The sequence below is a fragment of the Diadema antillarum genome, unplaced genomic scaffold (assembly GCF_040938485.1).
Source record: "Diadema antillarum isolate AM-2024a unplaced genomic scaffold, OU_Dant_1.0 seq00001438_RagTag, whole genome shotgun sequence".
Classification (NCBI taxonomy): Eukaryota; Metazoa; Echinodermata; class Echinoidea; order Diadematoida; family Diadematidae; genus Diadema; species Diadema antillarum.
In genome coordinates this window covers 1,215,885-1,241,618 of record NW_027272188.1, presented here as the reverse complement: position 1 = coordinate 1,241,618, position 25,734 = coordinate 1,215,885, and the positions used below count along the sequence as shown (strand labels likewise).

The 25,734-nt window shown below is 38.6% G+C and overlaps 1 protein-coding gene across 1 annotated transcript in view; it reads right to left on the bottom strand.

Annotated features, from left to right (window-relative positions):
* Positions 1-25,734, bottom strand: part of LOC139709485 (uncharacterized) — a 175,074-nt gene that overhangs the window by 140,324 nt on the left and 9,016 nt on the right. Inside the window, exons 2-3 of the mRNA XM_071621445.1 lie at positions 21,767-21,867; positions 18,223-18,281 (exon numbers count right to left, since the gene is read on the bottom strand). Of these exons, the coding sequence (XP_071477546.1) occupies positions 18,223-18,281; positions 21,767-21,867 (160 nt within the window). The remainder of the gene's footprint in view (positions 1-18,222; positions 18,282-21,766; positions 21,868-25,734) is intronic.

The window sequence follows — 25,734 nt, the reverse complement described above, 5'->3', positions numbered from 1 at the left end:
TTACAGGCATTACCTTGCAGTGTGTACAATGTACACTGTAAATGTAATAATGATGGATTCAACTTAGAACTGACTGAATACTGCACTAAAATAAGCAATATGTGTTACGAATGACTCCAAACAAGCTAATAAGATGCAAATCCATTGTATGCACCTAGTGCACACACACACACACACACACAAAGGAGTTCATGGAAGCAACAGCACTTTGCTCTTCTCTATTTCCTTACTTTTTTTACTTTTTTTTTCTCCTTTTTTTGGGGGGGTCTGTTGTCCTTTCTGGTCTGGTCTCCTTGCAAGGGTGAATGTATAATTTTGAGCCACAAGTGTTGCTGCATGTTAAGTATGTGCTAAAATGGACCTGACCATTCACTGTGATCATAAAACCCTACCTCCCATCAGTCCCATTGTATAATTGTTATTGAAGACAGATAATAATGAGTATTTACCTCTGCTTAACATAAAAAAAGAAAAAAGCTCTCTATAAAATCCAGGTGACTCTTCAAAGTCAGAGACATCCCTAAATCTCAGTATTTCTGTTAGGATTTTGTCTGCCATTGTGCACACATTCCTTTTGATAATGTTTATGTACTGAAGTGGCTTGAAAGAGACTATGGTATCAGCTCAACAAATCAATAAAGTGCTTGCCAGAGGGGACAATAGCCCCTACATAAAAGTTCACATTTATAGAGGATAAAGGGATACACCGCACAATGAAGAGCTACAAAGGAGTCAACGAACGTTGACTAAGTTCCCCTCATGTACAATGTGCTCGGGGTAAGAATCGTCTCTCTCTCCACGGTAAGGAGATGGTCGTGTACAGAAAAGGGGTGGGGAGCTTGGCATTGAGCGGCCATCGTGTCCCCAGTGGAAACAAAAATTTGCCATGCAGACGACTGTTTACATTCTGAGCACCCTTCGGTGGGAGACAATAGCCCATGCACCCTTTAAGAAATTAGGCAAGCACTTCCTTTGAATGTATGGGCGATTCACAAAAATACTTACAGTTGTAAATGGGCAACACTGCCCTGAATATTACATGGAGAGGAAGATAGTTTATAGAGAGTGAGAGAAATGGGGGGAGATATGCATTCAAAGAGAAGCCATTTTCGGTGTATCTTTCTCTATACGCAGTGACTATCCATGCGACAATTTCTATCAGTGAACATACACGCTTTGAAGTGCACACAATTGTACACTTCGTTATCAATGCATTGCCCAAATGGGTAAACATATCCTCATGTGTGATGACCCAATGGATATAATCAAGGGTGCAAATGTGTCCAGCTCTCATACCTACAGTGCACACATAACACATTACACACTACACCTTGACCTCTAACCTGTAAAAGGCAAACAAACTTCACAAATGAAATCTGGCTTTTTTTTGGGGGGGGGGGGAGGGATGCACAAATTCAAAAAGCCCCTAAACTTCTCTCACTTATCTTCCACTTGTATACCTTGTCTTGAAATGGGTAGAAAAACCAAGGATTCCATGCAACAAATGTAAAGGCACTCATAACCCACCAGGTTTGCAACCTATTCCTTTCTATGGACTTCTTGATAATAGTTCAGAGATTTGCACAGAGGTACGAATGGTTACTACTGTCTTTGTCTCTTCTTGATTAGAACATGGCTGTGGTCAATGCAAAAGATGACCATGTAGCTCCAAGAGGGCACTGTGCCAGATGACGTCTTGTCTTTCAACTCTCATGTATGCAGTGTGTCTGTGTGTGTGTCTGATAGCGCTCAAAACTTCACTGCTTTTGTTTCATGACTTAAGTACAGATTTTCTTCTTCCCATATCTGAAAGTTTGGGCATTAATAACCTCATGTAAATGGCAGGGATGGGAGAGAATATAATATTTCCATTTCCGCAGATTCTAGAGTCCCATAAATCTCCATGAAATGCGCGATACTCAAGAATTCCTCGGGGAAGAAGAGCTGAATGGACATACACACTATTAAGAATAAAGAACGGACATGACAATAAAACAGGAAACATTGATTTCTTGTACATTCACCCATTACTAAGTATGACAGGAATGCTGCACAGTAGAATCCTAGTTGTACAAGTCTCCAAACAAACTTTATGGAAGACTTCTTTCATTCCAATAACACAGAGAGACTGAGAGATAGAAAGGATCAGTTTACTGACTAGCAAGGATTCCTTCCCTGAATTGACAACCTCCCCTCCAGACAGTGATGTTCAGCGACAATAGCCTCGTGTGACTGTATCTGGAGTGTTTGGATTTGCATGCTTGATCATGTTTACTACCCTCAATCCTAATCCACTCTTCCCTCCTTGATCTGCTGCAGTCTGCCTATAACTGCCCACTTTAGAGAATCACCAAGAATGGGATTACGGACCATAGAGAAGGTCGATCTTGGAGGTGAAAAGGCAACAGTAAACAGTTGATGGGATTAACTAGCGTTTCAGTTGGGATTCAGGTAGCTCATTGTTTTGTCGCACTAACAAGAGACATTGTGCTCTTGAATCAAAGGATGCTTGGTATGTCATTGTGATGTCACATGGGTTAAGCTCTTTATTTGCTTTCTACATGAAAAATAGGGCATAATATGTGTGATTTCTGTATTGGTAAGTTCCTCTTTCAGTTTCATCATTCACAACAAAAACAGCCTTCAGTTTCCACGAAATACATCAGTACAAGCAAGTGACATATCTCTATCTGAATTTGTGTAATTATTTGCACAACAATTTGTGGACACTGAACACATGCTCTCCTGCTGTAGCCCTAAATGTTGACTACATTTTTGTCAAACTACCAGAATACTTCATCTCTGCTGAAACAAAGCATGACAGTGAAAAACTGGCATGGTCCATGGTCTGTTCTTTTGCAGAAAGAGAAAAAAAAAAAAGACTACAGTTGAACCTCTCTCATCCGGCCTCCCTTTACCCGGATCTCTCTATTATACGGAGGCAATCTCGCCATGATTTTTTTTTTTTTAATAATTACGGGAGGAAAGGGGGGATTCCCAACTCCTTGAAAATTCCTACACAAACACACATGAATTACATAAACTTGATACATTTCTTAATAATTATTTAGGTAAATCATCCCAAGAATTTATAAAAGAAAATGATTTCATTCTTGCAAACACGAACCTCTATTTTGGGGTCTGTTACTGAGTGTAACAATGAAAAGGTTGCAGTATACACATTACTACAAGTGGTACTACAATGGGCTATACATCAGTACATGTGTACATGTATAAAGCATTGAGTCTCCCGTTTCCGGCCAAATCCCTTATCCGGATGAGCCTCGGTCCCGACTTGTGCGGATACGAGAGGTTCAACTGTACTTGATATGTGCTATCATAAAACAAAAGAGAATTTAAAATATTACATTCTTCATTTCTAAATTTCACAGGTAATATATCAGCAGTCTTGCTTAGAATTTCACATACACAGTATTGCATGCTATTATGGTCATCTTCAGATGATATTTAGCAGATCTGCAGAGACCTTGCAAGGAAGGGCTCCACCCCTATCCCTGGGAATCACAAGCAGGGGCATCTCATCCCCCCTCTCCTAAGCCTACAGTTCCCCCCATGGGTGTCACGCTTACCCTGGCGGCTAGATTACAGACACATCCCAGTGCAAATCATCTCTTTGGGACATTGTTTGGGAACAAATTACTGTTCCACAATGAGATGAGTGAGTACGCCATTGATCATGCCTGACAGAGCGGTAGAGCGACAAACATTGGGCGCAATTGATCGCAAGTGATCCTGAAATATACATTTGTATGGCTCTAGGAAACATGGGAATGCCAGACGAGGTGGAAAACCTTATTTTGCCCATGACATACATTGTGAAATCCTATTACAAGTAATTGAGTGACTGATAACTAATAACAGTCCGCTTGTGGTCAGGAAATTGACTCTTTATAAATTTCAGAACAGAGGATTGATATTCAGTTAAACAGCTGTGATGACAAGTGACAACTCATCTTCAAATGTTTGATTTTGAAATCACTGTACTTCCACAAATGTGATGAGATATTGACAGAGTTACAGGTCATTATCAGCGCATAGGAGAAATAATGCATTTTAGTCACCAAATGTGAGTGTAAAGCCTATTATACTGCATACATTTTGTACATCATACACAGCATGGCAAGCAAAAAGCTTGTGTCTCTTGATTTGAATAGTGGTCTTGCATGGTGTGAGAACACTTGTGCATCAGATTTCTCTTGTTTGTTTGGTTTTTTTTTACAAAATTGACATGTATGCAACTCCTTCAATTCTCTTATCACGCATAACTTTTCTCTCAAAAGTAAAGAAAGGTTGGTGCAAGTTTCACAATGTGGGGATTTACTGTACAGTAATGGTGGCAATCAATCCTATCATATCCAATGTTGAACTCTTTCCTCACATGAAGTCAATATACACCCATACTGTGTAATAACACTGATACATTGAGGGAGGATGAGCTTCTTTCCACTTTCTGACACACTTGTGTATTGTGGGAATGTGGATATCACAGGTACTCTTTGTCCAAACTAGCAAAACCCTCTTGCAGGGTCTTGTGTGAATTATGTGAATATTTCTCAAGCACAACCTGTAGCTTGCTTCATTTTATCAAACCATTCAGGATTGACTTCATATCAAAGACAGAATACACTTTAAAATGACTATAATGACAGATTTGTGATACTTAAAATATTGTTTTGAATGCATTACACATTTATGCCAAGATGATCTCTTTTGAAGGGCAAATCGTCTATAAAGTTCTTGGCCTCCATTAATGTTCTAAAGGGATTTAAAATGAACAAAGATGTAGAGTGTATGTATGACAAACAATGCATCATAAATGAGATCTGTAGACTGTAATAAACATTTGACAATTGATATTCAGGCATGTGATTACTGAAATACTGATCTTTATAAATTTTTCGTGGTTAGTTTTTGTTTGTTTGTTTGTTTGTTTGTTTTGGGGGTCAGAATAATGTCATCATGCCAGATTACAGTATATACCAAAAGAAACTTTGCGTTAATCAACATTAACGTTTCATTAACGCAAGCGGTTTCACCTGAATCGTTAGTAACGCAAAGTAACGATCGGGAAAATTAACGTTTGTAGTAACGATGAGTAACGATGAGTAACGATGAGTAACGATCCCTCACGCAAATTAACGATGTTTCGTTAAAATTAACGATAGGTAACGCAAGAACTCACACGAGATTTTGGTTTTGTAACGAGACCTGGTGAAAGGACGACGTAGCCCCTGCCGAGTGTAGCGATTTAGCGGAGTCTTTTCGCGAATCGAATCACGATTTCGCGAATGGTTTATTTGCGACCGGCGTCACCAAAAACGCACGCCGGGCCACCAAAAAAAAGCCGGATGTTTGCCTTCAGTTTTGAAAATGAACAGCGGTAACTATCGGCTTCGTAAGCATCAGGCCTCGAATTAACCGACGGCCACCGACGGCCATGGCCGTCGGTGCCCCTCTCGTTGGCCGCAATGCCTTTTGTTTTTTGATCAAAGTTACGGCCAAAAAAAAAAAATGTGCCCTTTTTCTTGGGGCCGTGGTGCCCTTTTAGAATGAAAGTTATTATTTATGACGTATGATATGCCCTTTCTCAAAGTCTCTTTAATAAGCTTGAACAACTTTCCTGATCTCAAATATCATACCTTCAGTTCACTCGCGTCCCGATGTATCTGATTCAAACTCAAAGTATCTTTCCGAGATACGAGACGACGTGTACGTACATACATGTACGCCCGACCGGCTTTTACCGTCCCGACTGCCTCCGCAGCGCAGCGGCCGCGAGTATGTACTAGCTAGTGATAGGCAGCGCATATTCAGATAGAGTAGAGTGAACTCTAAGTTCACCAAGAAAAAAGAAAAATCCCACGATGCCAAGGGGTGCCAGACTGGGGAATGGGGAGGGGTGGAGAGAGAGAGAGAGACCAATCAACAGAAGAAACCGCGCGTACTGGCGCATTCTTGGAGGTCATGAACTGTCTGTCACAGACTAATCATAGCAATCTACACGCGCACGCAAATTCCTTTGCCTTGTGGTTTTGCCAGCCAGCTGTCGGACTGTGCTTTGAAGTTTCATGGCAGCCTGGCCTGGCTGGCCTGAAAGGGTGTCGAGTTTCAATCAATACCTACTGTTGTTTTATTCCTGTTTTAAAAAATGTTGTTTCACCTGATAGAAACGCGGAGATTGGGAATGGGTTACAGCTGTAGGGAAGAGGTTTTTGTTGTGTGTTGCACTTTGTGTGTGTGTGTGTGTGTGTGTGTTTGTTTTTCTCGGTTTGTTTTTCTTCTTTCTTTTTTCATAAACACCAAACATGCCCTTTCCAATGTGGCCTTGGTGCCCCTCTGACTGACTTAAAGGACAAGTTCACCTTCACAGACATGTGGGTTGAGTGAATGCAGCAATATTAGTAGCACGCATCAATGAGAGTTTGAGGAAAATCGGACAATCCGTTCAAAGGTTATGAATTTTTGAAGTATCTGCTCAGTCACGGCTGGATGAGAAGACTACTATAGCTTGTGATGTCATATGAGTACAACTATACAAAGAAAGTATAAAGAAAATTCAAGATATTCTCACTTTTCTCACATAATAGACTAACACTCGACTTCTCTCTTTCAGAAGTCAGGGGGAATAATATTACCCCTAACATAAGTCAGTAACAAGTCGAAGAAATGTACACTTCATTCAAAAAGTCAACTTTTGTGAAATTCTCTTTTTATTTTCCTTATATCGTTGTACGCATGTGACATCATACACTGTAGTAGTCTTCTCCTCCAGCAGTTATTGCACAGATATCTTAAAAATTCATAACTTTTGAACGGATTATCGGATTTTCACCAAACTTTCACTGATGTGTTCTACTAACATTGTTGCCTTCACTCAATCCACATGTATATGAAGGTGAACTTGTCCTTTAAGTGCCCTGGCCTCTTGGAAAAAGTGCCCTTTTCTAAATGGCCTTGCCCCTCCAAAATCCTATTTTGAGGCCTGTAAAGCTGCTAGATTAAATGTCAGATGTTTGCTCTTAATTTTGGAAATGAATAACGGTAATATTCGACTCCGTATTATACAAAAATAAAGGTCGGATGTTTGCTCATACTTTTGGAAATGAATAATGGTAAGATTCAGCTCCGTACGGTGCTGAAATTAATGTCAGATATTTGATTTTGCGTTCGGAAATGAATAGGGATAAAATACGGCTCCGGAAGATGCTGAAATAAATGTCGAATGTTTGCTTTGACGGTCGGATATAAATGATAATGAATTTCAACTCCGTATACGATGATAAAATAAATGCCGGAAGTTTACTTTTACGTTCGAAAGTAAAATAATAATAATAATATTTAGCTCTGGAATATGCTAAAGTAAATGTCGAATTATCCCTTTGGCGTTCGGAAATGAATAACAATAATAATAAACTTCGTACAACGACGAGATAAATGTTGGATGTTTGCTTTTACATTCGAAAGTGAATAGCAATAACATTCGGCTCCAGAAGATGCTGAAATAAATGTCAGATGATTGTTTTTACGTTCGGAAGTGAATAACAGTAATATTTTGCTCCATACGATGCTAAATAACTGTCGGATGTTTGCTTTTAAATTTCGAAATGAATAACAGTAACATTTAAATGCGTTTGATGGTGAAGTTAATGTTTGCTTTGACGTTCGGAAATGAATAACAATAGTATTCAACTCCGTCCGATGATAAATAAATGTCTGATGTTTACTTTTATGTTCGAAAGTAAATAGCAATAACAATCAGCTCCGGAAGATGCTAAAATAAATGTTGAATGTTTGCTTTGGCGTTCGGAAATGAATAACAATAGTATTCAACTCATTACGATGATGAAATAATTGCTGGATCTTCGCTTTTACGTTCAAAAGTAAATGGCAATAACATTCAGCTCCGGAAGATACTAAAATAAATGTCGAATGATCCCTTTGACGTTCGGAAATGAATAACAGTGATATTCAGCTCCGTACGACGATGAAATGCCGAATGTTCGCTTTTACGTTCGAAAGTAAATAGTGCTCAATAACATTCGGCTTCGGAAGATGCCAAAATAAATGTCAGATGATTGCTTGAACGTTCGGAAGTGACAAGCAGTAACATTCTGCTCCATAATTAAGATGCTAAAATAAATATCAGACATTTGCTATAAATTTAACATTTCGAAATGAATAACAATAACATTCAGTTGCGTTTGATGGTAAATGTAATGTCGGATGACGTTTGAATGTGAAAAACAGTATAACATTCGGCTCCGTACGATGCTGAAATATGTCAGATGATTCATTTCACTTTCGGAAGTGGACAGCAGTAACATTCGGCTCCTTCGATCATAAAGTAAATGTCGGGTGTTTGCTTTTGAATTTGGAGATGAATAACGGTAATATTCTGCTCCGTACGATGCTAAAATAAGTAACAGATTGTTGCTTGTACATTTGGAAATTATAAACGGTATCAATCGGCTCAGTTAGATGATAAAATAAAGAGCGGATGTTTGCTGTCACGTTCGGAAATGAATAAGGATGATATTCAGGTCCGTAAGATGATAGAATGAATGTCGGTTGCTTGGTTTTACATTCCGGAAGGTGTTAAAATACTTGTAAATGTTGAATGATTGCTTGAATTTCCACCAGAAATAAATAACGGTAATTTTTTGGCTCTTTACGATGCTAAAACAAATGTCAGATGTTTACAATGTCTGCAAATGCTCCCACTTTCTCATTTCAAACGTAAATTTTGACCAATTTAATAGGCATCAACTTTTATAATAATCTATAAGCCTATTTGCGAAATCTTGGAACTCAGAATAACGGTATAAGATGATTAAATTTTCTCCTTATTTTAGACGTGGGTACCTGTGTCACTTCAGTAATACTTGATATTTATTTTTCTATGTTTAGTAGGACCGATAGTTTTGCTTGTTTGTTTTTCTTTTCGGGCCACCAAAAAATAAAAATCAATCATTTTGGTGGCCCGATCGGGCCACCGAAAAAAAAAAAGTTAGTGTGGAGCCCTGCATGGCATTTTGTGGATAAAGTGTCTTGCTTAAAGGCAAATATCGGGCTTCGAGGGGATTGAAACCGCAAAGCCGTACCATGGCTAATTGATTCAGATTTTACTTAAGTACATGACAGTAATTGTACTTGAAGGTCTACTTTAGATAGACTTCTTTTTTTTTTTTTTTTTTTTGCGATACAGCTGGGGCTCCATGCGCATAATATATACAACAACAGTATAATCGGAAGACGAGCAGAAAGAATGTCAGCACCAGGAGTAATCGCACCGGGCCGAAAGGGGAAAAGGAAAAGTATATCCTGAATCTATACCCCCCACATCGACAAGAAGACAAATGAAAAAAAAAGAAAAGAAAATGAATGGACCCACATGACGCATAATTTTGGTAAATCTGCGGGATATTCGTTATTTCATTTTGCTGTGTTCAAACTATACACCAGTATAGCTTTTCGAGTGTGATCTTAATGCGTATGAATGTTCTATGGACTTTAAGTTTATAATGCGAAAGAGGGTAACTATATAACAATTAACGACATTGATAACGCCAAACAATAGGAAATTTCAGAGTGCAAGAAAAATAAGACGTCCCGGAAGTACGCCAGACATCATAATTGCTTTTTTTTGTTCCTTTCTAGCTCCACAGCATCACCTAGGAAATCGATTTGACCAAGAACAAAAGCGCGTCCCTCTTTTCTTCCTGGGCAATTACCCCGGACCCTTCCCCTGGCCCTAATCCTAACCATAACCCAAACTCTTCACCCTAAACCTAACCCTAATCTTTACTCTAATCTTACCATTAACCAGTATTTAGCGGGGGAGGGGGGGGGGGGGTAATTGCCCTCTGGGGTTAATTGCCCGGATTAGGTTGCAGCACACAACAAAAACCTCTTCCCTGGCCCTACACCTTCCCGATCTCCGTGTGTTGTCAGGTGAAACGACATGTTCAAATACAAGAATAAAACAACAGTAGGTATATTGAAACTCGACGCCCATTCATGCCAGCCAGGCCAGGCTGAAATGTAACTTCAAAGCACATTCCGACAGCTGGCTGGCAAAACCACATGGCATAGGAATTTGCGCGCGCGTGTGGATTGCTCAATAAAACTGGAGGGCCTGGGAGCGGGAAAACAAGGGTGATTACTGAGTAGTCTGTGAGTTATCAAAAGCAGACCTTTCGAACAATTGCAAACGTCATGATACTATTTTGTCTTCCTTTTGGACTGAAGAAAAAAATCACAAAGACGAGTTGAGTACACGTTGTATCACAATTTTTTACATAGCCATGCAAAACGATTACTACACTCATGTTATGACAAGAAGAATCAATATTCCAAGACAAATACAGAGCAGCCTCGGGTACTGACGGTGACAAGAAACGCCACGCATTCACAATGCACGTTGGGGAGCAACAGGGAGGTGGGAAGAGACTCTTCCCGCCTCCCTGGGAGCAACATGGAGTTGGCAGGGAGGGGTGATCCTGGAGTTTGTGAGAACTTCCCGATACTCCGTGACAACAGGGAGGTGGAAGAGAGACACTCCACCTCCCTGGTGACAACACGATTGTGACGATCTCAACGCATGGACCCTACCACGCCCAGCAAATCTGCGTGCTACTTCTCAAAAATTTGAAGGAACTTTGTCTCTGATCTGTTGAGTTGTTTTTGCTGAATATCAGGAGCTTTTCATGCCTGACGTTCAAATGGATGGTTGCCAAAAATTGCATAATCTATAAATCTCTCAGTAATTTATTTTAGGCTGTTGATGCTGCCGTAAAAACATTAGAAATTTCATAGGAACTAGTCAGGATAAAGACAAAAAAATCTCCGCACAAAACAAATACAAGTATCTTTTATTGTCATTGGTAGTCAAATTTGTGTTATACAGATACATTGTATGATTAAAGCAATAGGTATAGTATTAACTATTGTATTACACGTAGTAACACTTTCATGGTAAGTTTGACGTTTTAAAAATCTCAGGAGAGTTTTTTTTTTTTTAAGGAGTGCAACCATTTCTAAACGTGAAGGCATGATAAATGAAAGGAGAAAAAAAAAAAGAATCAACGTTTGTAATCCTGGGTCTTCGACTTGAGCTATCTTTAATTAAACATTCCTTCTCTGTTTATCTCCAAGACCCCAGACTGTTCATGACCTCCGAGAATGCGCCAGTACGCGCGGTTTCTTCTGTTGATTGGTATCTCTCTCTCTCCACCCCTCCCCATTCCCCACTCTGGCACCTTGGCATCGTGGGATTTTTCATGTTTCTGGGTAAACTTTCATGTGAAGCGTGCTTATCAAGTCACCACTTGACTCACCTGCTGGCAGTGTAATAATGCGAGCAGAAAGTGGTAGACATTTTCTTCTGCTGCAGCTACTTTTACTGCCGAAATACTCGGCTTTGTCACCACACACTACCACCAGTTATTCGGCGAGACACACGTTGTGTATTGGAATATAAATGGACTTTTGCACCTTCCTGAATTGAGTAAGTGTCTGACCGTTGTTGAAATCGTGACATCGCTAACGTTAGACAGTCGGCGTTAGTTTTAGGCTTGCGTATGCGTGATTTCATGGGTTCAATGTTCGATGGAATATGTTGGCTGTGGGGAAAAATGTGGCTTCGAAATTTTTGCTTGCCCGATTCCATTGACTGCGCCCATGAGTACAAATTTGACGACCATGACAATACGACATTGCCAGGGGAGTTCTGCTCAACTACAAAATCTTTTCGGTATTTGATATCGCTATTTAAATGCCTTCCGCCGGCAGGAAATTGTCCGTAGTAAATATTACGAACGACAGTTACTTAACCGAGGCATCTCCGAGTCTCGCAATTTCCGAGATTTCTTGCCAGACCACATGACAAGTCCGCTAACGCAAGATCTAAAAATTAACGCACAGTAACGATCTGTAACGCACAGTAACGATCTGTAACGATCTGTAACGATCATTCACGCACGGTGATCGTTAATTTTGTAACGCAGAAAGATTAACGCAGTACCGATCGGCGCTTGCGTTACACGTAAATTTAACGCAAAGTTTATTTTGGTATATACTGTACATGAAACCTCATAATACATGCAGTTTGTAACAAATTGACAAATCAATATTTCGGTATCGTTTCCAAGTATATTTACAGTTCAGCTTTGAAAACAAATATACCTATGTATTTACCATGTATGAAACATACACAAATGGAGCTTAGAAAGATTCTAAAATCTAATGCTACCAGTACATAGAATGACCAATCAAATAGAACCATAAACCCATACCAAGCTTTTGTAAAGCAATATGATTTCTATCTTTCTTTTGGCAATTAAAAAATTAGTGTTTTCTCAGCATCACACACACATTCTTTACCATCTATTTTGGAACATGCAGTGTACACACAGATGCAGAAACACCATAATAGCCTGTAATGACACTGAAATTGAACTGGAACCTCCCGCTGATTTCTCTGCCGCCTAGCCGTGACAGTTGTAATTCCACTGGGGACTGAATTGCCGGGCCAACAGGGCACGGATGCTTACTCGGAAGAAGTGATTTGGAGGAGTACAGAGAATAACCAGAAATTGTATGTCTAAATATAACCCTGCCCATTTGGTGAAAAAAGGGGAGAAGTTCATGTCCACTGACTTCAAATGTCAAGTATATCCGTCTCTTTTTGGCTTGCAAAAATCCAAGCCTCTTTATGCTACATCACATTGTACATCACAACAAAATGCAGATCTGATTGTACTGCACTGATTTGCATCAAACTCCCTCTTTACATTCAAAATGAGGGAAGTGTAGATAAGTTTAAATCACTGCTTAAAATACTCAATTGTAATTGTTTGTTATATACAAGTATGTAGGCCTACATTATTGGTATATGCTGTGTTTTAATTTGAGATTTTTCCATATTAAGGCGCTTGAAAACAGAAGTATTCAGCACTATATAAGTGTTATTTCTTATTATTGTTTCTTATTATCAATAATGGCTGATGCTGGTTCAAAGAAATGAAGCAATGTATACTGACAATTAATACTGCATTATGTATGGAACTTGGTGGTAATCTGGGATGGAACAACTACTTTAAGTTTTTCTTCAAATCTGTATGTTATTAACACCCTCAGACTGAATATTAGGAGTATTTAGTATTGCATAAAAATGTTCACCATTTGTGCATAACAATGTTTGCCAGGTTTAGCACTTGAATGTTAAATCTTTCAAATTAAGTAATTGGCTAATGTATACTTCTGCATGTTTAGTAGCATTTTACAATTAAAGAAGCACAATTTTGACTTACTTTCTGGCTCTTTAATTGTATTAAACCGTTTAGGAGCAAGAAATCAGAATGCCTTTCATAAAACTGTCTAATACCTCTATCACGCTAGTCAGTCGGGGATCACCCACGAGATTAAACTGGGGATCAAACGGAAAACAGCCGCAAAAAAAAATCTCTTTCATAAATGTACTGGCGAATGAGCTCCAGATTGCATTTGTCTTGTCCACTCTTCTGCAGTGCAAGTACACACTATTGTGCAAGCGCGAAACAGCCTGCAAGACATTGTTGGGATGCTGACCTGCGCTTTTCACCCCGGAGTTTATCCACAATGCCTTTCAGACTAGAGCATCACCTGGGAGTTCAAGGGAACAGTCGGGAGTTTACCACGGACGGCTAGAGGGTAAGATTCCTGAAAAATCACCCGGTATATCTTACCCGTGAGTTAACCCGCAATGCCTTTCATGCTACAGCGTCGCCCACGAGTTCCCGGGAGATCTCGGGTGATCTCTGGTGAAATTTGCTAAGCAAGAAAGGGGTATAGGAACGTGACTGGGCTTGCCACTTGCGATATCTTGTGATGGCCATCTCTCATGAGGAAAAGTCTTCACAGACTCCCCGTGCACTGGTTCAACCACAAGGAACGTATCAATAAAGAATCCACTGGAGCTGATCCTGGCCGAAAACTGCCTGGAAGGGGGTGAAAAGACGCCCCCTTGGTGGGTAGCAGTGACACCCCCCTGCTGAATCATGGACACAGGGCTAATCCACTGCTAATCGGTCTCACCCTCTTTTAATTCCCTGACCTCAAAACCACAGTGAAGGAAACCCTTCCAGCTCCTCTTATTATCTCCAATCAATCTAGGGTGCGTTCATACCCCCAAAGGGACTACGTCTTTGTCAAACTCTCATTACAGCATTTCTGTAATCATCATAAAATGAATGAGTCAATTTGAAGGAACCATTTGACACTTCATTACTGTAACTCCCATCACACACACAAACATCTCCATCATTTCTACTTTAAATGTGCATTATGTATACGAGATGATAGTCATAGCAACCGACCAATCAATACTGGATATTTGGAGATTATGTAAAGTTTCAGTGCGTGGACATTATTGCTTAATCTGATATCATAGGCTTCTAATTGGCAACATTGTGCCCACTACACCTAATCCAGTTTTCCTTGAGACATGTGATTCAAATTGAACCGAACAGTAATTAACGATATCAGCCAGTTTTCAGCGGTAGGGTCATTATGTTATTTAACTCGAATGCGGAGGATGTTGCTTCAGAATCAGTCACTGCATAGTATGCCAGCAAATGTCTCAAATATTTTCTCACAAAAAATAAATAAATAAATACAAATTTGCTATGAAAGAATATGATGGGATATTACTACAAATGATGAAGATGATTTTTGAGCTGTCTGAATTCACAATAATGGGCAATGTCACAAAATATGGGTAATGTCCTTCGTACTCTCTGCTGATGTCAACATATCTTGAAATTATCACGTTTCAGAAAAATTTCGGTAAGAATTGTGAATATTTGCAGCATGTTACCAGTGTATACAATATATGAGGTTATGCCTCAGCGTACTACAGTAAGCCTGGTTTGCGGCGAAACTCCCTGTCAGTGTTAACACTCAGTTACACGTTTTTGTACATAATGTTGCCTACTAAACCACGTCTAGTACTCACAATGCCAGCTACATGACATCATCCTGTCGTAGGGGTGAGAAACTATCAATGCAGCTATCATTAACAGTATGAGGAAATTCATGTCTGACAACTAAGCCACTAATTGTCACACCAAGAGAAGACAAAGGTAGTTGGAAGGGATGTGGAAAGGGGGGGGGGGGGGGGAAGGGAGGGGGAGGGTAGTGATAGAGCCTGGAGAATACACCACTGGCTGACAGTACACCAGACACGAGACAGAAAAGGAGCGGGACAGGTCTACCTTCTCACCCTACCGACAGGTAAGTACGTGCCTGTCTGACCCAGTACAAACAAATTAGTCACTGTAGCAATCAGACCCAATAAAAGATAGCTCTAATTCTGGCAGATTCATCCAAGTTGCTGTGAGGACCTCCATGGAGATTTGTGTCTTATCTCACACACAAAAAAAAAAAACCCTGCCACAGGCATTTCGTCTAGACACACTTTGTCTTTTTGAAGCGAGATCAGAGATCACATTTTGCCATTATAATATTGGTGAAAAAGCTTGACCAACACAACACTCCAAGGATAATCATGAAGACAGATCAAGATGCTGGGGCTGGATCCATGGCAAGTGCTGTTGCCTTGGTGACCTCTGAATGATTCCCTCCCCCCCCCCCCCCCCCCCCCCTTTGAAATCAGCTCATCTATTTCCAGCACAATGATGACTTCTTCAGGAAAGCTACCACTCTCCTCTCGTGTCATGGACTGTAACATTTCCGGACATGCACATCCAGGAACACTGACGAATTACTTGTACCCTGGCTGTAGTGTTATGATTGGATTGTTCACATCCTTTTGTGTGTGTGTGAGTTTTCTTTATACAGACTTTTAAATTACCAATTACAGTTCGCTCCCAAGAAGCTTGCCTGACTCTGAAATGACTAATGATAGGAAAATGTACCACCACAGCTCATGATGTAACAGGCTCTCTAATAGGATGCCACTGGGATTTTCAAGGTGAAACATCCACTTTTTTCACTTTGTATGTTTCAGTCAAGTATGTGATAGTGTGTGGGGAGACTGGGGTAATTGTGGCCCCGGGGCAATTATGGCCCCTCAACATAAAATGTATAATTAAACCATCTTCTATCTGTTGAAATAGCTTATAGCTGTAGTATGTGAAAGGTCACTTCTTACCACTACTTTGCTCCAATATCTATTCATTTAGCAATTAACACCTTGATAGGAGGACCTCTTTTGTCAGTACATGTCAAAATCACTGAGTAAAAAGTGAACTCTTCACTTTATTAAATTAAGTGTCACATGTTCTATTCATTTCCAAATTCTTTTTCATAATGTTATTTCAAAGTGACAAACCTTGTCCGAAGTGATTATGAAGCAAATCATAAAATCTTTCATCTATTCTTGGAACAAAGGGCCATTGTTTCAGACATGCCCTTCAGGGTAATTGTGGCCCCCCATAGAAAAGCACTGTTTTGCTATGAACATTTATGGATATATGCAAGAAAATCAAAGATCTAGTTTAAAATCACAATTAACATGGTTCATTACTGGGATTTATCAAATGAGCATACTGTGTAATTATATTATCATTGCAGCTTTGATTTGGATATTTTCAGGTGAAGGACTCCATCTCTCAAGGTCATCTTGCCACAAAATCCAAGGCCAAATCTCAACAAATGATAGACTCTGACTTACACTTTTTATATTCAAATAATTATGATATGACAGATGCAATAATGCTTCAAAAATGAAGAAAATGGGGCTGAAAAGCCTGTTAAGCCTTTGGAGCCTTTAGAGTCATTGGTTTTGATAATCAGTCATATGTTGATGAATTGACTTTCATATTTATTCACTGTTTATGTATCATGTTTAGATCACAATTTTTTGTTGTCCAGCATATCAGGACCAATTGTGAATTAGTTGAAGTTGGATGAACTTGACTATCTACATCAATTTAAATGGATAAATGAGGCCTGCTATGATTAGGAAATCATTCCTTTACATGCTCTCATGTAGTTCATAGTGTATTACTCTCACTCTATGAATTATTTTATTCATTATATCTTTATATAAAAGGGGGCCACAAATACCCCAACCCACGGGGAAATTATGGCCCCACAAAGTCATTAACTTAATTGTAATTAATATGCAAACGGAAAGTTTCAGGTTTATACTTTCTTTTGGATATTATAGTTACATTCACTGACTGTATATTTGCTTAATTAGAATATTATTGAACTTTCTATTTAATTGTATTAAAAGAAAATATGAAAAAGGGGGCCACAATTACCCCAGTCTCCCCTAGTTGATAAATGATGAATAACAGAGTGCACTGTCTTACAGTGCGATAACTTGGGGTTGTCTAAATACCCACACAGACAGGTTGCAATGTATGACACAATTGTGCATGTACAATGCATAGTACTGATGCTTGGCAAAGTATTTATTATTAAAAGAATATTTCATTTTCTTAATCTTAAATATCCTTAACTTTCACTTTAATCTTTTGTGCACCTAGATGTTTCTTGTGTCATCAAACTCTACTCAGGGAAGAAGGCAGTAAATCACACACTATTTTGCACAAGTTTAGACAAATTGATGGAAGTACAGTACATACACTGTATGAACAAAATACAAATTGCAGAGTAGTGATGTACAATGTACCCTTATGATATGAAAAAACAACAACAAAGAAACATACACTTTCTTACATAAAAGCCAACAAATACCAACACAACCACATATTCACACCCATGTATGTACAAGGGTGGCTGCCATCAGTGGTCACAAAATTTTCATGAAAGGTGGCCACAGGCCGTGCACATGCTAACGGGTTAACATGACGCACAAATTCAAAACGTCATGGCATGCTTTTGCAACTGGTTGACAAATTGCCCTTCATCAACATACGTAAGTACCAATTATGCAGTATTTTAGTAGCACAGTGTAGCCATAATAATAATATAAAAAAAAATCATGGGCATACTTCAACAACTTGATGCAAGAATTCATTAGTTTGAATAATCATACAGAGTATGGCATAATAAACATGTATGTAATGTCTTTCAAAAACCATAACTTTCTCATGAAGATGGATCCAAAAGCATAAAGGCAAGGCAATGAATGCACATTTTATCCTACAGAAGACTGATGCAAAGGTACTTCCAATTGATTGAACCTGACTACAACATTAACAGCAAATTGACGTTATTGACATTTCTTACCTTTGATTCCGTGTACTCGCACTGAGAGTTGTGTTCGCACAATGACAGAGTTTCTGCTCCTGTACACAAATGAACACACACACATACAAACAGAGAAATAGAAACAAAAATCAATTTTAAATTTCTCAAGCATATTTCACTGTTCAAAGAAATTCTAGTTCAAATCAGTGTCTCACAGATCATTATCTCACAGATCTGTAGATCTGTGTACAGTGTTGTTTACTCATACACCATTAATAACAGAACATACATGACACTGATTATACAACATTCATGTGCTGCAATATATCTCTGAAGGGATATCAACAAACGTTTATAATGTATAGATGTACATGTATAGCAAAAATAGGGAATATAAAATGAAATTCATGTTTTGATAAAAAGTTCTGCCAATGTCCGAGATGCCAAATGTAGAATGAACGGCTTTTATCATTCAGCAGTGTCGGAATCAAGAACTGTGCAGGGCCTACCTATTGTAGTACTACACATACCAAAGCACACAACAAACTACATTTCTTCAGTCTTAGAAGAGACTATCCTCATCCAATACATTACATTCAATTCCAACACACCCATCATTAATTGGGACCAGCTGAATCACAGCTGAGGTCAGAGGTCACACTTCAGAGAGAAACAAAATACTGCAAACATATGGATACTTGGTGGAAACAACTCTAAACCTCCTAACAAGAACAGACATACATGATGTGATAATTGGAGCTCTACAGTATGTCCCCCCCAAAAAAATAAAATCAGATTTTTGCATAGAATATAACTTCCAATATGAATAATCTGTCTGAATGCTATATTGCAGAGTCTTAAAATATAACATCTTAGCCTTTTTTTTTTTGCAGAAAACCCCATTCAATTTGGTTAAGTGGTCACAGAGAAATTTAGATTCTTGTAAAGCATGTCCTGGGTGTGTTTCTTTCAAGTATAAACACTTGGATGCTCTTGGAACCGCAATGGACAGAACTTGGAGAGAAGGGATTCCTGACATGCTCTCCAAATCCTCATTTCTCTTTGACCACTGAAGCAAATCAGATGGGATTTTCTGTATGATGTGAGTATAAATAAGTTATAGTTTTCATATCCTGAAATTGTATGTTTTTTGTTTTTGTTTTTGTTTTTGTTTTTGTTTTTGTTTTTGTTTTTTGTGTGTTTTTTTGTTTTTTTTTTGGGGGGGGGGACAAATGACACACCTATTTAAAGTAATCCATTTGTCATATATAGGCCTATGTAATGAGTGTGAATAAGTGTGATTACTAGCTGTAATACATACATTGTACTAACAATAGTATTAAAATGTAACACCAGAAACATTTGTGGAATGAAGCTTTCATGAATTAGAGCCAACAGCCTTTTCGCAGGATGAAACTTTCACAAATTGCCACTGGCATACAATGCACCATGTAGAAACATTTTTTGCATGCCTTTCACTTTTGTGAATCTTGGCACCTCACAAAATTTGTGAAAGTTTCATGAACACGTTCTTTGGTTCATGTTCTGAAAAAAGAAGACACACATGTACCTCTTGCTTTAGACATTATCATGAAAATTTGTCATTTTTTCTCCATTTTGAGATCTCTCCTGCAAAGGGTATGGGAGGATAGAAACCATCTAGACACTGTAGACTCTGAAAGCTCAAAATGACATTCTTGCTGGTATGTCTAGCCAAGCATGGAATTCGAAGTTTGAACTTTGTATTTCATTTGTGTGCCAGTCCGTTGCTTTACACTGCACACAATGACACAAGGTCATATAAACAAGATGTCATCTCAGGATATAGACCCATGAAAAGCCTAAATCAACACTGATGAAGGACTCTGAAAAAAAAAAAGAATGCCTAACAAAACAGCACAAAATGCCTTCCTCACTGCTGATTTGACTCATCAAGAAAGAAAGGTACAAGAGGCAGACATCACTCTGGCCAATCTGGTGTCTAGCTGAGGGGCGGTGTCAAATATAATGGATGAATGCAGGTTATGAAACATTTCACGGACTCAATAGTACCAGTGGATTTATGATTTCTTAGGTAGCCCTAATCATTTTGTTTGTTTTTTTTAAATCAAAACATATATCATATAAAACTTTGTAAAACAAAACATACACACACATAAAGATTTCTACTAATAGGCAACAGGCAACAGTATTTTGCTTGAGGGCTTCAATAATGCAATTTTTAACAGAATTTAGCCCCTTGTCAACTTCATACATATTCATTGGTTGGAATTCAATCTGTATGCATGTTCTATTGCTGTGTCAGTAAAACCAGACTACTCTCTCTTCATTCTTTGGAATGATTGCATTATGCTTTCTGGTTGCTAGGAACAACTTCTGTCATGTACTGTATATAATATATGTTACTGCCCAGCTCAAAATCCTCAAAAAGCACGCCAAAATGAATTTTCATATTTCTAAACATGTTAAAAGAGTACGCTCTAAGCTTTAAAATGATAACATGTTAAAGTTGGACCATCCTATTGACCCATTCAAAAAGTGATTGAAATGGAAAGAGAGAGTTGGGAGATGGAGTTTCATTCGAAAAGGGAGAAAAGATGATTTAAAGATAGGGTCACTCAGGTGTGTTGTGCGCAAGTATCAATGAAAAGATATTATATCTCCCATTGAAAGCAGCGCCTGTCCAGAAAAATGTGGTCTGGCCAGAAAAATGCTAATTTCTCAATTTCTGTTTTGTTTTATGCTGCAAAATTTTGACAGTCAGTAAAGAAAAGATTACTCTCTCAAGTAAGATAAACTTAAAGGACAAGTTCACCTTCATAAACATAAGGATTGAGAGAATGTAGCAATATTAGTAGAACACATCATTGAAAGTTTGAGGAAAATCAGACAATCCGTTCAAAAGTTATGAATTTTTGAAGTTTTTGTGCAGTACCCGCTGGATGAGAAGACTACTGCAGTGTATGAATAACTTAGATGTCACATGCGTACAACAATATAAGGAAAATATAAAGAGAATTTCACAAAATTCCATCTTTTGAAAAAAGTACACATTCCCCTGACTCGTTACCGACAAATGTCATGGGTAATATTATTCCCCCTGCCTTTAGAAAGAGGCAAGTCAAGTGCTCTTTTATTATGCGAAAAAAGTGAAAATATGTTGAATTTTCTTTTACATTTTCTTTATACTGTTGTACGCATATGACTCACAAGCTGTAGTAGTCTCCTCATCCAGCGGTTCCAACACAAAAATTTAAAAAATTCATAACTTCTACATCGATTGTCCAATTTTCCTCAAACTTTCACTGATGTGTTCTACTAATATTGTTGCATTTTCTCAATCCTTATGTTTATGAAGGTGAACTTGTCCTTTAAATTAGAATTTGAGCACGTCAACCCAACTGACATATTTAAGTCCATTACAAAGAATCTTAAATGACTTAAATCTTTGACTTTTGGGGGGGGGCTTTAAGCTGGGCGTTCACATTTACACAGAATTTGAACATGTTGGTAACACAGTCTACCACTATCAAATAAATGTTTGTCTGACGGTCAAACGAGAGAGAGAAAGTTGTGGACTTACTTGCGCTCAAAACCCTCAAAATCGTCCTTCTGGTCATCGATGGACTGTTCCAAGTCCAGGTATGTCCCATTGTGTGACAGCTGTAATCCGCAATCTTCCAACTGGAGAGGGACAGACAGACGGACAGACAGACAAACAGTGAGGAGAATGAAGACAGAGAAGCAAAGATTGGCACAGGTATCAAATAACTGACACAATGTCTGATGAGTAATCAATCAGAAGCAAAGAATCACTATCAAAGGCAAGGCTGATAGTTGCTGACTGAGATACAAAAAAATGTTCTAAAAAGAGTACTCAAGAAAAACAAGGGCATTCACTTTGAATCTAGCGGCATTCCACAGTACAGTGTAGGTTCTTTTCATTCCCAACCACTTGGTGATTTCCCCTACAATTCATGGAAATCATTTGAGAAAAACAAATCTTCACACTTCCATTTTCAATACATTCCATACAGACAGTTTCTATTGAACATTTACATTTCATTACTGTAATAGGTAAAATGAGTATGATGTGTCTTCATGCAACAATCCTATACAACAGTGCAAACTGATAGATTGATATCATACGTCGACAAGTACATTTACAGAGACTCCAACCCAAAGCACCTTCTGATCTGGAGATTCTCCCGCCTGAAACCCCTAGCAAACGGGAGACTCCAAGTTGATGTGTGCGAAGTTCCTAGGGTTCTAGATGCTCTCTGGTGCTATAAGGCTGATTTTTTTTCAACATACAATAGCAATAAGTAAGAAATCCTTTCCAACGGGAGACACAGAGCCAGGGAGGGAGAAATTAAATCTCAAGCTTGAGAACGGGAGATTTTGCAAAAAAGGGTTTTTGGCGGGAGATATCCCGTTGAAAACGGGAGAGTTGGAGTCTCTGCATTTACTTTTCACTTTGACCACAGCAATGAACCTTTCCTGGCCTTCTAGAATGATGTACAATATGGACATGATGACTGCAAACACTGCAAGGCAGAATCAAGCCAAATGTTTGCCTTGAAACACTGCGATGTGAGACCCAAATTTCCAGCAAAATGTTGTTGTTTTTTAAGCCAAATAATATTAACCCGCTGAGGATGGACTGACTTTGCTACAACACGCATTTCCCATAGACACATGCCCAAGTACATGTATACTCGGGACTCGTCCTCAACGGGTTAAAGTCCTACAGCAGTACAGGAATGGTCACATAATCAGCTCACATTCCTTACTCGTAGGATGCAATGCTACACGACTCCTGAGCATTCCACTAGCCATGGCCTCCGAGTATTGGTGTATTTTATTCAAATATTCACTCTGCCATGTCTCCTATTTTACAGTATATACAGTACTTGAATACAGTGCTGCAATCTCTCTGGAGTGGCCTCTTTACGGCAATTCCCAGCTATGGGATGTATCTCTAGCATGCTGTACGTGTGTACTGTCAGTGTCTAGATCTGTTCATCATGTAGTATTAAGCTGTTGTTTGTAACACTGAAAAGTCTTACAATTACACTGTACACTGTAAATCTGCTTTACAATTGCTTCTATCACTCCTTAAATAAAAACTAGCATCTTGCATTTCTAATCTTTTGCCATCAGCCTTTTATACCTTTTAAATATTCAGCGTCTTGACAAAGATTAATTGGAAATACCCATAGTGATGCAAGCCAGCTACTTGTAGTTGTCCTGACCTGAACTGCATGTGCAAATGAATTAGGTCCGATCCATTAGGCCTACACAGTTTAACATCGTACCATACACTGTGCATGGATCACTCGCAAGCTGTTGGTATTGTGTTACCCTTGGTAGGCACGCTGGCATAAAACGCTCTCTTTGGAAATGTGAGAAATGTAACGCAAAACTCATCAAAGGCCTATGCGGAAATTATTCCTCTCATATGCTTATCTCACAGTATAACAACCCTGCTCAGAGTAACATCTACATTTATATACCAGTATACATCAGTAATTTTTGCTTTCTCAAGGTCTTGTAACTTAAGCATACTCCCAGTGTTTTTCCTTCATACTCAGCTGGCTGTCTACAGCGGAAAGTGTCTGCCATCAGTAAATTCAACATTCCATTTTTAACTTAATTCTATATAACCTCACTGATATTTCTAATATCATGTATGATAAGAAAAAAAGATGATGATCAGCTCTGCTTATTTCATATTAAAGCCCAGTTCCATGACTAATGTGATTTAAATTTTAAAATTTAATCAATAGAGGACAATACAACTCGCTAAAAGTTTCATCTGTTCGGACAAGAAATTTGAACACAAATCAACAGCTGATCAATAACTACCGGTAGTTGTAATCTTCAAACTACTTCATCCAATTCTAATGTCACTGGCATGGCCATTACCAAAAGACCAATCTTATACATTGTATGTTTTCATGAGTAGGCCTATAAATCACACAATATACCTACTAGTACATTACAACATTCTGCAAATAGAACATTTTATAATCTCAGCCTCTTGAGGTATGAAGATTACAGTGTATATCATAAAAGTAATCACCTTTTCATAAGTAATATCATTTGAGAAGGTGAAAGCCTGTAACTCTAGTCGGGGTAAGGTACAGGCCTGGGCAGGGTACTGCAGTCTCTGTACAAATGTATATATTGTAAAGCAAGAAATATCTGCAGCATGACATTTTTGCAAATTGAAGCCAATGGTCTTTTTCGTGGTAAAAATTCTTTTGCAAATTGCAACTGGCATCCAACGCATTATTTAGTGCATACAAGAACTTTCATTCGTGTGTAGTTTCATTTCATAAAACTTGGTTGTCATGAAATTTGTAATTTTATTAAATTGAACGCAAAGGTTTCTGGTTGTAGAGTAATCAGGTAGTGTCTGGCAGAGCATTCCTTACATGACAAAAGAGGTAGTCAATCATGCAGAGACTGCTGTACTACAAACTGACTTGCTCACTTGTCCACAGCACCTAAAACTTACTGTCGGGCAGGTGAACTGAACAGGTACATGTGCCTGTCTCTGCGGAGAATGGGGCCTTTAATATGCAAAATACCCATTTGGGCAAATTGGAGAAATATCTTTTAAAATGCACTACCTGACATTTCACCTTGTGTTCTCTTTGAAATCAGAAAAAAAAAAAAGCATGGAAACTAGCATATGTAGGTCTGCAGTCCAACATTTTTTAAAACAACTATTACTACAGTTCATGGAAAAGTGACACGTTTGCGAATCTGTGAACCTAACCCTACACGAACAACGTTTGTATGATACACTGTGTGTTCTGCTTTCCAAGACTACTCAAGCAACCCGTGAAGAAGTCAGCAACAAGAAACGCCTTAATCCCTCTGGGATGAGCGGATTTCCACAGCCAGGGCCCAAAAACTTCCGAAGCGGTGACTCCCTTATATGTGGGACTAAAAGGAAAGGCTTGTGGTTTGCTTGCCGCCTATTCTAACAACAGTGGTTGCAAGTTATTGCGTGAATAAGAGGGCAAGCAAATTTCATATTGTGAACAATCCATTACAATGTCAAATCCATTACAATGTACTGCATCAGGATCTCTGACAGAAGGAAATGAAGTTCAAAAGTTCTTAATGGTAAAAATAATGTTCCTGAGCATTTAGAGGGATCTCTTCCTAAACAAGGCTTTGTTATGGCATGTCAAGGCAACAAAACTAAAATACAGTGTACAAAGGAAGTGTAAACCAACTTTGCACTTTTAAATTACTGGGAAACAAACGAAATGAGAGTAAAATCTTAATGCCAGTTACTGGAAGTCAGTTATTTTCTTGCCAATAGATCTATGGTGTTCTAAGTTTACTACAATTTTTATATTTACTTGTCTTTGTCATTTCATAAACTTTCTTCCAGTGAGATATTGATGTGTGCACATTGATTGTATAATTTCTACATCAATGCTAAGAGCAAGCTGATATAATGTGTATTGCCATCTGAAGCAATGTCTGAAGAATGTTCTCCTTTTTTTACTCTCTTGTAGATCTGTCTTC